At 44.4% G+C, this 15,507-nt stretch overlaps 1 protein-coding gene across 6 annotated transcripts in view; it reads left to right on the top strand.

Annotated features, from left to right (window-relative positions):
• The window catches only part of Chm (lysine acetyltransferase chameau), a 48,278-nt gene extending 35,224 nt beyond the window's left edge, over positions 1 to 13,054 (top strand). Inside the window, exons 13-14 of one of the 6 annotated variants that reach the window (XR_013259084.1) lie at positions 11,236 to 11,640; positions 11,811 to 13,054. Coding sequence is in view for 2 of the 6 variants with exons in the window: in XM_077420004.1 (XP_077276130.1) it covers positions 11,236 to 11,472 (237 nt within the window). In the remaining 4 variants the exon portion in view is untranslated. Of the gene's footprint in view, positions 1 to 11,235; positions 11,767 to 11,810 lie in introns of those variants that run through there. The other 5 variants (XR_013259083.1, XM_077420005.1, XR_013259085.1 and 2 more) reach the window with 5 other exon arrangements.
• The last annotated feature ends 2,453 nt before the right edge of the window (positions 13,055 to 15,507 follow it).

Here is a 15,507-nt window from a genome sequence, read left to right as displayed (position 1 = left end):
ATCGACCGACCGTGACCGGCCGCGTGTTTATTGTTGATTATTGTTAATTAATTAGCCCGAGGTAGAAGGAACGTCGGACGAATGTCTCTGCGTCCAACGTTCCTCGCCGCTCTCGGATTTCTCCGCCGCGCCGCGCCGGGACGATGCGCCCACGGAACTGAATAATTGCGTTACGCGATCTCCTCCCGCGCCTCTTCCCCTCGTCCGTTCCTCTCTACCCTGCCACGCGACCCTATGTAACATCATTATCCCATTAGTTGACGATGAGATATGCGGCTCTCTCCTTCGCGACGACTGCAAATACAAACATGCACACGCGTACGCGGTCAGCAACATTCCACAGCGACGAAGCAACGTTGGCTAATTTTATTTACTTTATTAAACATCGCTGCGGCAACACACACACACACACACACACACACACACACACACACATACATACACACACACATACACACACACACACACACACACACACTCACACACACACGCGCACGCACGCGCACACGCACACGCGCACGCACGCACGCACACGCGCGCGCGCGCGCACACACACACACACACACACACACACACACAGAGTGCTGTTCCGGAAGCACCGGATGAAGGATACATTGGAAAAGCCAGGAACGAGGCTCGTTAGTTCGCATGACATACGCATGAGTATAAACCCTTATCAAATATCTCTCTCTTTGCACGCTAGATTTTTTACACACGCGCTGAGTCTTCTCATATCTAGTAAGAAAAGATGCACGTTTTTTTAATGGATTTTTATACATAGAATAGTGTTATAAAATCCAAAGTTCAAGATTCGGTTTGCCAAATTGCAAAAATGTAAATGTTTAAACAGGAAGAAATATATTATCGAGAATGCTAGCGATTATAGAATTCGTGTAGAATTAACGTTCTTCCCAAATCATTAAAATCGAAATAATTATACATGAGATTCTCATTCAATCTACCTGAAGGTTTCCTCGGTTGCTTCTGATACTAATATATTTCTGTTGCCGTACAATTTCGTTCGAAAATTGCAAAAGGAACGTCGTTTCAAGACTTTCTGAAAATCTACTACATGCATCTGAGATAGATTTGATTGAACGATTCAAGAATTCCGAAAATCTTACACGTTACATCAAACGAATCGTGCAGCGTCTCACTTTTATATCGCACAAAATCTTGCAAGTTCGTCACATATAACTTTATCCACGGACAAGGAACGGGATCTTGCGCGGTTTAAATTATATTCGTTTGTACAGAGGCGGCGCGGCGGCGCCTTGTTCATTCTCACTCGAGAAACGTTTTCCCACGGAGACGGTTTTCCGCGGCCGGAAATTGCGTCGTCTCGCTTGCGGAGGAATAATAAGGCAGCAAGGCACAGTCATATGAATTGCGCTCCAACAGGTGCCGGGTATCGGATCCACCAGAGCACCTGATGAAGTACAATTAACATGCAGCAGCCTCCACACGCTCTTCTTCCCCAGCTCCGTTCTTCTTTTCCTTTCTCCCTTCTCTCTCTCTCTCTCTCTCTCTCTCTCTCTCTCTCTCTCTCTCTCTCTCTCTCCCCACTCTCCTTTTCACAGACAACACACGTACACACATACAAACGCGCAAAGCCTTGTCCTCTTTTTCCAGTCCCCTCGAAAAGGCGCGGTTCGTTTCTCCGCAGCGCGCGCTACTTCAGGTACCTGACTGACTTTTAAATTGGCACAGCCTAAAGTACCCGAGTAACGCGTGTCGCGAACGATACGTATGAACGAAGGAGATGCGGTGGTGTTGGTGGTTGCGACAGCAGCAAATCCAGTCGAGAGCCTCCGCGAGTCCACCGCGTGCTGCGGTTCAAATAAGCTGCGAAGGAGGATGCGTCAGCGATTCCCGTTGAGTTTCCTCTGACCTTGGATGAGCATCGATTATCGTACCAAATGATAATCGTACGCAAAGTACGTTAAAGTTACCAAATCATTACTCACCGTGGTATCGCAAGTTTCATCGGCGGGACTGTAACAAAAACCTGGAATAACGTGGGACCCGAGAGATTATCTCAGAAATTGTTTTCACCGGGATACATAATACATGCTGCTCCGCGGCAAACCGCCGGGAAGCTTTGTATACGAAGAGATTCAGCAATTAATAATAAACGATGCGAACGTAACGACACATGCAATCGCATGCGGCCACAGTAATTTGCAATAGGATAATCAGCTATTAATCCTACAATGCGCCGTGTTGTTCTTATCTAATTATTTCTATTGCTTCTATTACTTGCATCATTATGGCTAATTTTCCTCGACGTCAAATATATATTTTAGACTATATTTTGGAACATGTCCGAAACATCTCTCCCAACATTCCAATTTATTTGCTTGCCGATAGTTTAAAGACACTCGAACGTTTAAGGTCAACATTGGTCGTCTATAAACTGGGCTCTATACCACGAAAGAAGTGACAACGGAATTTGAAAACTCTTAGTCGTTCGGTTAAAAAAACAGTTTTCTCAATTCGCACGGTAAAATGGCAAAATCAGCCCAAGTCTTCCGTAGCCATTTACTGTTTACAAACCGTGATTTCACCTCCGGATTTCGGCTCCGAAACGACTATAACCTGACATATATTCGCGCGATCGTACACGGAATGGATGAGACACTGAATGCATAATTCATGAAGGAGAATCGCGGAGCTTTTTCCGTAACATTACGTCGTCGGAGAACACGTGTGTACAGCTGCTGCTCGCTTCTCCCTCCAGCGAGAGAGAGAGAGAGAAGAGAGAGAGAGAGAGAGAAAGACAGGTACAGTAAAAGAAAAAACATTCGATCCACGGATCGGCGGATGAATTTCCGCGACGCCCTATCGATTCATCGTTTTCTCCGGCGAAGTGAGATGACGGGGATCGCGAGAATCCGTTGGAAAGTACCGCAAGATCGACAATGGACCCGGGAGGTCCCCGGCTCACGGCTCACCTTCCGCTCATTTATCAAGTCGAGGGACGCGTGCGGCAGATGTTGCACCGAGGCCAAGTAACGAGATTTTTTTCAGCGATTTATCCGCGATCACCACCCATCGCCGTAGAAAGCCGCCTCTCTTCCCTTCCTCTTCCTCTCTTGTTTCCCCAGAATTTTTTGGACGCCTCATTAACGCGGATTCAGTTCGGAATTTAGAAAGGTTATAAATAGAACGTATACGTGTATCGCAAATACGCGCAAAGTACGAAATTTCCTATACAGTCTAGATAGCTTTCCTATCAAAATACGATACTATGCCATTAAAACGAACTGGTATAATTGCGCGATATGTAATTGCAATTTTATAACAACGATAATTGTACGTTGTAAACAAACGAACGTTGCGTTGCGAAGCAATTATCGCACTTATTTGGCAAATTATAGTTGTCATCATTATTGAAGCGCCAGCAACTAGCGGAGTAACGTTCATCGCGAATATTCAAATAGAAGAGGATACGTTGCGTAACTGCGTGGTAATGCGTAAGGATGAAAATGTAAGACGAGAGCGCGTAATGGCGAGACGAAGCGAGAAACGCGGAACCATTGGCGAGTCCTTAAGGCATGATTATCCCGTTAAGAGCCGCGCGTAAACTTTTCCGTTCACAATCCGTTCGATTACCCGTACGCCGCGCGATAAATCGCACTTCGCGTCATCCGATCAATTTATGACCGGCCGGAATTATCGGATTCTAATTGATCGCGAGGCGGAAAGATCGCGAGCGAACGTATTCATTTTATTGAGAGAAATAAATCGGTGCCTCGTTTTCTTGTATTTTCTTTTTTCTTTTCCTTCCCCTTCCCTTCTCGCTCCGCTCCCGTCGTATATAAATTGCTCTTACGCCGATTTATAATTCACCGAGAGGACCGTTATTAAGTGATTATCGGCGACGCGCGATTTCTTATACGTCGGGTTGCGAGGAACGATTACGGGGCAACCTTGAGAAAAGCGAAAAAAAAATGTGACATCGCGACGACCCACTTTCCCCGGTATCGACCGATAAATCACTTACGCGTCGTATTACATTTCACGATCGATATCCCGCCTGTATATCTCAAGAGTCGATCTCTTGATTTATGTATTTGATTGGAACGGAGAAAGCGGAGAAGGTATTAAATAACTCGTAATAGTTGCAAGTTCCAATAGTCGCTTATCACGACGAACGACATCGGCCGAAAATCATGAATCGTCGACGCTTAAAGACAACTCGCGTCAATTCGGGAAAGATACATATAGAAAAATGTACTTTTGTGTCGCGCAATTACGTAAATAAACGATGCCAAAGATACACCAGGTTCATCGATTGATGAATCACGCGATCGGCCAATGCGACAAGAAGCGTTATCAATAGATAAAGGAAGAATGCAAGTAACGTCGTTTGACATTTTTATTCGTTTCTTTCGGCTTGTGTTTTGACATTACGGTGCTCCGATCAAAAGCCAGCAAACAGAAATAATCATTTTGAAAACTAGGAAACGGATCTATGAGAATTCATTTGTTATTCACCGATAAATCGTATTCCATTGGATTACGTTTATCTTCACTGCGGGTCCGGATGTAAAAGAGTCGCACGCAACTCGGCAGAATCGCGAGACACACGCAGTTCGGCGATGCACGGTATATCCGATCCCGGCGTATTACGGCGATAAGAACGAGGATTGCCGAATGATTGGTATATAATTGCGAACCCCCGAGAGCAAACAAATTGAGATTCTTCACTGATAACGCGCGCTATCAGTTATTACGGATTCAAATTACTATTATGTGCTTTTGGCTACTTAAGTATAACGCTACACATGGTTTGCTCGACATCGACAATTTTTTTTTTTTTTCGAAAACGAAAATAGCAATAAACTTCGAGATTCAAAGTCCGTATAATTCCACTGCATTTATCACTAACGAACAATAAACCTCACGTGACGATAATTAGAGACTTCTAATTACGCCGGCTGTTTTAAATATCGGTTAACAGCGACGTTTCTCCATTTATCAGGCGCGTTATCATCACGTTATCTGCTCGCAGGTGCTAATTACTCGCGCCAGCGTCGCCGGAACGATTCGCAAAAATTATACGTCGCGTGTATCGCGGCCAGCCGGTGAATCGTTTTTTGGCAGAGACAAAATTCACGAATTTGTGTCACGCGCGAAACGAAGCAAGCCGGGACCGAAAGAGCAAATGGAAGACGCTATTTCCTCGGACCGCCGAGAGATATTATATGTCGCATTATCTTATCGAACAGATATTTATAATCTTTAGACGCAGAACGCAGCACGATAGCGACTCCTGGAAAGAGTAACGTCTCTCCTAAAGAAAAAAAGCGACGCGTAGAAGCGCGGAAAGCTCTAGAAAATCTTACGACTTCGACAATACGTTTTCTCATATGTAAATATTTAAGTAATTTCTGCAATCACGTATATAGAGATCATAACAGTTCGTTGATATTAAACGTTGGGCAAACATGCGCGAAACTCGCGGAGTCAGATGGCCACTTAAACGGCGGACTTTCCTGTTTATCGATATCGCGCGGCGATAACTCGATTTGCTCCTCGTTCATACGTACGTGTATACATATATTTACCGGTTGATTTTTTCGCGACATAATGGATGACGTTATAGTTATGGCGCTCTAGTTGTGCCGTGTTCGATTCGCCACGTCACAGAGCGCTCTCCTAGGAGCGCGCGTGCTTTTACTAACGTGCGTGTGGTACGACTAATAAACCATTGGTGCAAAAATAAGGGGAGAAAAAGTTCCGCATACGACCGCGGGTTTACGTAATAAAAACGCAGCTGGAAATTTAAAACTGCACCAACAACACCCGCATGACACGGAAACATCTGCATTAAATTACACCGCACTCGAGTGGCAAGGAATTCTTTTACGGTATATATGTGGGATAGGTCTCGGAAGACTGTCGCGACAATGATAGATAATCGCAATTGTCAACCTATATTTCTAAATGCATTATACATTAAATAAAAAGCGGGAAGGAAGTATACCGTTTCGAAATATGGAAATGAAGATACGATGTATGTATATCGCTACGAGATACCTAATACATGTAACATTCATTTCCGTTTCTCGGATACCCCGGGAAAATTACTCGACTACTAGAAATACAGGCAGAAAATGAGCGGAAAGCAAGCAGGAAGCAAGCGGTTGACGTGCACGCCGCGGCATTTGATCTTAGCGATTTACAGACGAAGTGATCGATAACGCAGACATTGACACAGACAATTTTCAATGTCCACTGGCGCGCTATAAATGCGGCAAAGCGCAATCGACTAACGTCTGTTGCTGCTACATGTCTACTTTCGCTATTTTTCTTTTGAGCCACTACACGATGTTCTTCCACGTAGATACAGTCACGGGATAAAATCACGACTCACGCGAGTCGTCGTGGCGAACTTGAAAGCCGTTTCTACGCGAGAATTGAGATAACGAAGAACGAGGTGAAGCCTTCGAGACCGCCCGATACATATCGAACCATCTCGCGAAATGAGACATTTGCTGGTCATTTTTGCGGAATAGGAGAGCACGGAATTATCTATCTTCTCTCAAAAATAAAAAGGAGTTGTTTTTGTAATCGTAGACGCCTTCTTATATCGTGGTCGCTGACATTGCTATTAAAGTCGCGCGAACGCGCATAGTTCTCGCGTTTGTATTCTTGGCGCCGGGAGGAAACTCGATAGTCATTCCCACGATGAATAATCTCTCGTGATTCATGAAACCGACACTGTTAGTCGTTAGAATTATTCACGTACTCGTAAATAATGTGTAGATTGCGCGGAATCATCACGGAAAACGTTTTCTCTTCGCGCGCAAACTTTTCTTCCGCGCTCGATTTTTCCGCGATAAATCGCAAAGATGACTTTGCAATTCAAGGTAATAGTCATAAACTATCGATAACACCGTGTGCGGCCTAATACTGTCCGATAACCGTATTAACCCGGCGACAGTGACAGTTGATAATTTTTCCTCGTGCGAAATATACCTATATACGTGCGCGAATGCAGTTTCGACCAAACTTGGTCCGCGTCCAAATTTCCTCGCGCTATCAAGAAATTCCAATTTTCTCGAAAAAAGTAAAATTAAATAAGACAAGCTGGTGACGAAATTTAATTTTGACGATCTATCTCGATTTATGGCGGTAATCGTCATAAATTTAATCTATATAGCCTCGTTCTTTTATGATGCGGTAGACAATTAACGTAAATATGCAGTCACGAGATTACTTTTCGTGTCAGCCTATATACGAATTGTAACGGCGCGCGTAACTGCTCTCGAAGAAAGGCTCCTTCTCGCCGGTACCCTGTCCGATCGTCGTTCCCGGTCGTCAGTTACGGCAAACCAAGTAAATCATGCGGAGGGAACGGCTGGAAAGCCGCTTATCGCAATTACCGCATACCGTTATCGCCAGATATTTATACACCTATTAATCGCTCGTCGTCGTCCGTGCGGGCTCTCGAAACGACATTCTGCTCGTGGCCCGAAACGCTCGATAACCGCGATCGAATTTTTTTTCCTTGCGCGATTTTATGTTCTCAGATTTACGTTCTCAGGCGCGGGCTCGTACTGGCTGATGTCTGCCGTTTACGTGAGGATTAAAATAAGTATTCGGATCTCCTCGTTCCATCCAAAGAGCGTTGTAATGCAGAATGATCGTTATTTCTCGAAGTCAGCTGGCTCTTATTACTTCTCGGAATCGATTACCTTACACTCTTTAGTAAAATAAGTATACAACTCGTAAACAAGGAGATATAGGGAGACTTTTAAAATGCCTTTCCTTCATTAAAATATTCGCTCTAAATATACTACAATTTCATTATCCATAGAATTTAACGATTGCAGAAAGCGTTTAGCGTAGGAATATTCCACAAATTTCAATCTTCTAAATGCGAATTTTTAATGTACACATATGAGAAAAGAAATATATTGACTTTTTCTCACGATAAGTCGGGACAAAGTGCGGCCGTACGCAGGTTCGAATCCGATGCACCTCGATTTTTCAGTCAACAGCCCAAAGATTTGCGAAAGCCTCCGTCTATAGAAATGGCGACTCTCTATAGGATCATTACGATGAAAGATGCATCGGCACGTACGTTCCGTCGTCCGCGACGGAAGTCGCGACGACGACGATGGGATCACGTAGAGGTAAATGTGTGTAACGGCCATCAGGGAACTTCCGCCGCGCGGTAGGTGAGTCAGGATTCCGCGGAGAGAAAAGAAAAAGATCACCTCCTGCGCGTACAGCAATAATAACGTCCGCGACATTCCTGGATGATTTCTCGTCGAAGGAAACACTTCGCTCGAGCCAACGTGGTATTTGATGGCGCACGTCTGGACGAGATGCATCCATCCGATTGGGAGGATTCATCCTGCGGCATTAACAATTCGGAGAAGCTGCTAAAAATAGCGATGGACGTAGACATAGACCTCATTGACGAAGGAGTCACGTAGGATCGAGTGAAAGAAAAAAACTTTGCCGATATACATTTAGCCAGCGCGCGCGCGAACTATATCTCTGTAATAAATAGATAAATGTTTTATTTTTTTGCTGATTTCTCCAAGTTACTTCTCGGACTTGATAGTCCGATAATTGTGGGGCGTTATCCATTCTACGGAAGATTACGAGTTCCGTTGGACATCGAGAACTCTTACGTCAGCGATGGCTTTTTATATCTGCTGAAATTCGCACTTTGATTAAAGTGACGCCGAGCACTCTCGAGTGACATATCGCGCCGAGAGATAAGAGAGATCGTCTCTCCCTCGGGAACGGGTACAACCATTCTTCCTCCTCGCGCGCGCACGAGCGAGCAGCGCGAAATTGGGCAGGAAATCAACCCAGCCTGAGTGAGACCTCGCCTTCTTATTTTTAGGTCACCGCAATGCGGGCCGTGGACTGACGGTGGCGAGCGAGTATACACGCTCGGACGTGAACCGAAAACCGAGAAAGACCGGAACGGTTGTCATTTCTGGGCTGTTTGATAACGCATACAATCGATTCGGCACTTCGTCGATCGTCATAATAGTCCCGCGGAGAACAATCGGAGCAAATTATTCGCGAGAATGCGCGAGAATGTTACCGTAATCGAATCGATACTTTTGCGTTTAAACATATGCAGTTCTGTGTATGGAAATCGATTCGGATACAAATGTGATCGCATAGTTCTCAAAGCGTTCGAATTAATGCGAAAATAAATTATAATCAGCAAACTGATATTTCTAGGGACTCCAAAAATTTCTCCGAATAATATTCATTGATTCATATCGGACTGAGATTATCCAATCGAGGACGAAATACTCAAGCTCCGCTCCTATGTGAGAAATTATTTCGACTATAAAGAATTAATAATATTTCATACTCTGTTTCGAGAGAGAAATGTTTAATAAAATAAATAAAATAAATAATAAGTAAAATAATTAAATTCTTCCGATTCTTCGTGATATCGTCTCTCCCTCCCGAGTTAATTGAAGATGATCCGACGGTAACGACACACCGTGAGAGCTCATAAATTATAACAATCGCCGCACGCATCGAAACGTCGATAGTTTAAGCGTCAATTGCCGCTTAAGCGCAGTTGCAGTGCGACGGTTAAATGCAATTGCTACAACTGTTAAGTGCTATTTGAAGCGGACGATTAACGCGTAATTTATCTACTCAGGCTCGAGCTTGGAGCTACAGTACGAGCGTTGTGTCGTATATATACGAGAGAGTCATTTAACGAATAAGCTATTCCGATGCTCGGATATTATTCGCATTTGCAATTTAATTTCGGAAGAACAATCGCGCGGGAACAGCGAGGCAACAGAATATTGTGCGAATCACTCCCTTATCTCGACATCAATTATTAATGAATGAGTCAGAATGTATTAATCAGATTTCCGCAAATACCGTAAATCCGACCCCGTCGGATCTGACAAACGTGCAGCTGTAAGACGCGTAATTTCCGGTGGGCACTTCCCGCCGCAGCGCAACGGCGACGCCGTAAACGCATCTGTCCCGATCGTCGGAGGGGGAACGAGATATAGAGATATGGAGAGAATAGTTGATGACTTTCGCGAGTCATAGATACGATCGTATTAGGTTTTTCATAAACCTCGTGCAGTTGCGGCATCATTAAACGGTATTAAGCGCGCAATTAAACGATATCGAGCTCGAGATCGGCGCTGAGTTTGTTAAATAATACAAGCTGCGTTATAAGTTGACTTCGAGAAATGCGTCGATAATGGCGATAAATCTCATCACGTCAGATGAACGAAGAGACTGAGAAGTAATATCTTGTAACGTAAATGCGGTTTTTATCATATTTATCCGACGTTTAAAAAAAAAAACAAATAAAATGTATTATAAATATTAACTAATATTCTTCTCTCAGATGTGTAATTTAGTGATACAATATACGAATGGAATTTTTACGTTGCTATACATAAATCACTTCAGGCAAATAACACGAATACAATATATCTCAGAGATATTACTTGTGACTTTTTTTTTTATCAAACTACAGAAGGAATATTTTTTTTCTCGAACTTTGAGAAAAGAAGGCGTGCGTTGCCGGTCGTAAATGTATTTCGAGAACGTTACGCTAAGAAAGAAACGCGCGACGGACCTAAAATAAGCAATCCTCTCCGCTTGTCTTTCTCTCGCCCCTTCCTTCTGCACATTCTTTCAGCGAACTCGATAAAAACCGTTCAAGGGGATCGCAAAAGTCAAGTTCAGCGATTTTGAAGCGATAGTTTGCCCGAAGAACCGATATATATGGGGTGTCTTGGAAATAACGTTGTAAAACTTCTCTCGACAGACTTGGTATCGTCGACTCTTCTTCACCAAAAATTTATAGCACAGTCTCTTCATTCTTGAGATTCTTGTCGTTAGATTTTCTTAACTTTTCGATACTAAACAAATTTTTGCAATTAAAATCGTCGTTGAGGATAAATCAAAATGCAAGTACCACAATTTGCATAAAGACCAAAGAATGCAAGATCGATAAAGCGCGCGAGAGAAAGAAGAAGAAAAAGAGAAAGGACTGCGGTATCACGTCGTTTACTTATTTCTAAGCACACACGGTAAAACAAATATGTAAAATTATATAAAGTACAAATGTAAAATTTATAAAATTTATGACAGAAGTGTAACTTTTCACTTTTCAAATATATATAAGTACCTATATATTTTTATTAAAAATCGTATAAACTTTACGTTTATTGTATACGTGATTCTACATCCTTTGTTTTACAGCGCAGCTTGCCACAACGGACCGCGATGTCACACGTTTGCGCTTCATTAGCGGCCGATTTTCACCCCGGCATCTCGCGCACATCCCGAGAGTGTTTGCGGATGAGAATGAGCGTTCGACGCGACCGCGTTAAGAGGCACGTGTACAAAACGATCGGTGAGAAAAAAATCTTGGAAAAAAGCCGGGCTTTAGACGGAGATCCGGCCGTGAGTGCGTCGAGGAAAATCCTGCGCGAGTGAAAGCTCGCCCGTTGCACGTGCAGCACCTCCAACCCGATGCATATACGAGAGTTTAACGCTCAAATTAACGTCAGGTTAAACCTGATGTTATAATTAATTAAAAACGCTGCAGAGCCGCTTAGCTAGTTAATCCCCTCGGTATCGAATATCAAAGTTTCTGTAGCTCTGGTAAGGTAATAAATAAGTTTCTGTATTACACTGACGTTAAGATAAAAAAAATTAAAGTCTCTCTTAAGACTTAAATTTGAATTTCAAATAACTCGCATCATAAATTATTGTGAACACTAACAGGAGCGACACTGACTCTCTTTGCGATTAAAAAGATTTTTACACCCCAGATTCACCGTGTACGTGAAAATGTGAGAAGGCTGAGAGACGTTGCTGGAAATACCGGAGGAAAATCGAGGCTTGATCAACGCATCGGCATTCGAGTGCCTATCGTACAATCTCCTGCATTCCCGACGAGTTACGCGCTCGGTGGAAAAATAAGTTGTCCACCTACGGACTAGCGGGCACGTAGGCGCGAACCCGGTACCTCTTCGTCGTGAAAATAGAACAACGCCCAACGCAGCGCGTCGCGCGAGCATTCAAGAAGAACGGCATTCCTCGAAAATGGTCATTCGCGAGAAGAGACGACGAAAAATTCGCGGAAGCCGCGAGACCGGACGTGTCACGTCCGCGATTTCATAATCTAATCAGATCGCAAGAAACCACACTTGCCAATAAGTAATGAGTAAGCATCGTTTTATATAACGCTTGAAACAACGTCTCGAAGAACACGGCACACATCTGCGTATATACTTGTCCATGTATATTACACAACAATTAAAAATAAAGATTTTTTTCCCCGGAAGAATAAAAAATAATTTTCTCGGAGAACCTCGGAGCTTGGACAGAACCTACCTCAAGGTTTCACGAAGCGCAGCTAAGAACACACGCAACACTGGCCGAGAAACACGCGAAGCCTCCGAACTAATTCCGACTAATCGAAGGGATCCATTCACGAAAATGACCGTAAATCGACGAGCACGGGAAGATAACTCCGGCAACGAACTCGCGAGCATGAAAATTCTAATCCGGCACGCGCACAGACGCAACGTTCCGTAATACCGACGCGACGAGCCAGCGTGAATTTACGCGACAGCGAGACGGAGGGGCTCTCCCCTCTTTCTCACTCTCTCTCTCGTCTGCCCTTGAAACTTTTGGTCTACGTGCCTGACCCCCGTTTACCCGACAGCCGCGACCGAGCCGACACCGAACCGAACGGACCGAACTGCCCTTGACGGCCGACAGGGAAGGCCCGACGACCGACGACGGTAGCGCAGCGGCAGAAGGAAAGCGATGGAGGAGTTGCGGCGCGGAGGAGGCTTCAAACGAGATCCACGGATGGTGTTCCGTGTTGGTGGTGGGGTCCCCTAAACGAACCGTGCGGCGTGCCGTGTTCGCTCCACGATGGGACGGGACGGGAGAAGGGGAGACGACACAGTGGAGGACACGGTCGCGGCGCCAGTGAACCGGACGGATGGACGCACGCCCATGGCCGATTGTTCTCCGATCTCACGAATTTCAAGGACGTCTACGCCAAACCGGCTAGGGGGGATGGCTACGGCGAGGGTGGGGGCGGGGGATCGAGGTTTAGGAATCCTCTTTCTTTCATTCCGTCTCCCTTCCTTTCCTTCTATCCCGCTTTGGATCTTGAAAACTGTAACAAACTTTAATCGTTCGTTACAGTTTTCGCGATTTGTTTATAAAAATAACATAGAAATATCCCCAAGCAAATTATTTCGTCACTCGTATCTCGGCAGTCGAAGAAATGACCTGGCGACGCGTCGTAGATCGAAATTTGGAGCGAAGAGAAAGAATCGAGACGCGCGAAAGGGCTCGTTGTTGAAAGTTTATTTCACTTACTTGTTAGTTTAATTGAATAACAGTTTAATAGATGTGGACTTGTTGAACGATTCCCTCGTTCGCGTACCGACAAAGTATCGATAAAGCTTCCGTCAAGACAATGGAGTTGTCGCTGACTGCGCGGAGCAAGCGACGGAATTCGGTTATATCTCCTTTCTTGGGCAAGGGAGCAACGAGGGAGAGCACGCCTAAACGCGTGATTTTGCTTCCCCTTCCACGTCCGAATGTTCTCCGTTACAAGACGATACGTTATAAAGAAAGAGACACCTTCGAAAATATTCAAAACAACACGGGAGATAAAAATTGCTGACGTAAAGGTGATTGTGAACACACACGAGTTCGACGAAATCATAATATACGAACTATTATAATTTATAATTAGAAAATGGAGCTCTATAGAAATCTGTTTTTATATAAAACTTATACGTTGGATACAACAAAAATTCCCTCCCTCTTTGTATCATTTTAACAATATCGCTCTCTCAATTATCTTTCTCCCCATACCAGACTATATATATTATCGTTAAATAACGATCGTACGCCGACGTTTCCGCTCGCTTTGTCCGCACGATGGCACATACATATACTTACGTACGTGTATTGTGATGGAAGAAAAGAAGACGAGTTTCCGCCTTACTTTCACCCGATCACACTCGCACGTACGAATGTTTCGCCAGGAATCTCGAAAATTTCGTGATTTATACAAGACGCGCTCGGACAAGTAAAAATTCGCAAATAATTTATAAATATTTTCATGTACTTTTTTTTAATGCATTTTCTTATTGTCCCTACAGCCCTACATGGACGCGCTATTCTAAAAAGACAGAAGCCACCACAAACTTTAGTTAGGTTCTCGCGGAATTAATATAGAGAGCCATTAAAGGCGCTGGAGGCACTGAACGTATAGAATAGGTTTTATCTCTCTTCGTACGCACCACTCGGCATACGTTTCTCGCGGTGCGCGCACTCGCGATGACGTATTGGCGCAGGAATTCCGTGCAGCGCAGCGCGCGATGGAGCAATCCGCGAGAGAAGCGCGCCAGGTAGCGGGACGACATTCCAATTAGACACACAAGCTCGTTTCCCGTTCGAGTTCCAATCGCACGCCGCGCCGCAGTCACGCTCAACTTCCGCGATCACGCGGCTACGTGCGAGCTCTCTGGAGATGCGATCTTCTCGGTCATATTCCAAGTTAGTAACGGGAAATAAGAGAAATAATAAGTAGCTGATAAATAAAAAATAATAAAGCTACGCTGCGTTGAATCTAGATTAATTAAAAGAATATCCTTATGATACATTCGTAGGGGAGAAGATATTTTCGAGTGTCAGATTAATTTTTTATAAATAAACGACAGAATTTTAATATCCGAATGCGGTCTCGAAAATAAACGGGAATTGAATTTTTCCTAAATAAATGTCTACGTTTTCAATGCAAAGTATTTTACGCGCCGCGAGTTTGCCTGTCAAGATTGGTCGGAGTCGCTCGCGATTCGACGGCACGAGGAAAAAAGAATCAGGAATTCCAGTCGTGGTGTCGCGGCACATTCCTGGAAGAGTTACTCGCGGCAAGCGAGGAACGGGTATTAAAGTCGCAGGTGCCGCTCGCCGCTCGCCGATTCAGGGGAAAACGCGGCGCTTATCGGCGACACGCGGCGCGTACCGTGGTTCTCGCGATTTAAATGTCGTCGTGGCAATCCCGGCGGCGCGGCGCGGCGGCGCCGAAGGGTCGCGCCCTCGCGCCTCCGATCCTCGATAAGGCGGCCACGCGTTAAGTACCACGCGAGCGTCTCGCCCATGGTACTTGTACCCTATAGGTTTACAAATAGCTATATTTTCGTGCACGCGGTGAGACTGTACACGGGTCTCCCAGACCCAGCCGGATATCGTTACTCTCCGATAAAATTACATATTTCTCGGCAAATTTTTTCTCAGAGGAATGCTAAGCGTCGTAATGATTACAGAATCAAAATTTAAATATAAATTGCAAAACGTAAAACGTTAAAACAAGAAAACGTTCAAGAATGTTAGCGATTTAGAATTTTCGTTGGATCTTATAGATCGGTAAGTACACGTGATTCCAGGATTAAATCGCAGTGATCTGCACCGTTTGATAAATTTTCACGGGTA

This window comes from Temnothorax americanus, unplaced genomic scaffold (assembly GCF_048541705.1).
Source record: "Temnothorax americanus isolate GAGA-0224 unplaced genomic scaffold, ASM4854170v1 Scaffold6, whole genome shotgun sequence".
Taxonomy (NCBI): Eukaryota; Metazoa; Arthropoda; class Insecta; order Hymenoptera; family Formicidae; genus Temnothorax; species Temnothorax americanus.
Note: the sequence above shows the minus strand (reverse complement) of the source record. Positions and strands in the feature narration are given on the sequence as shown.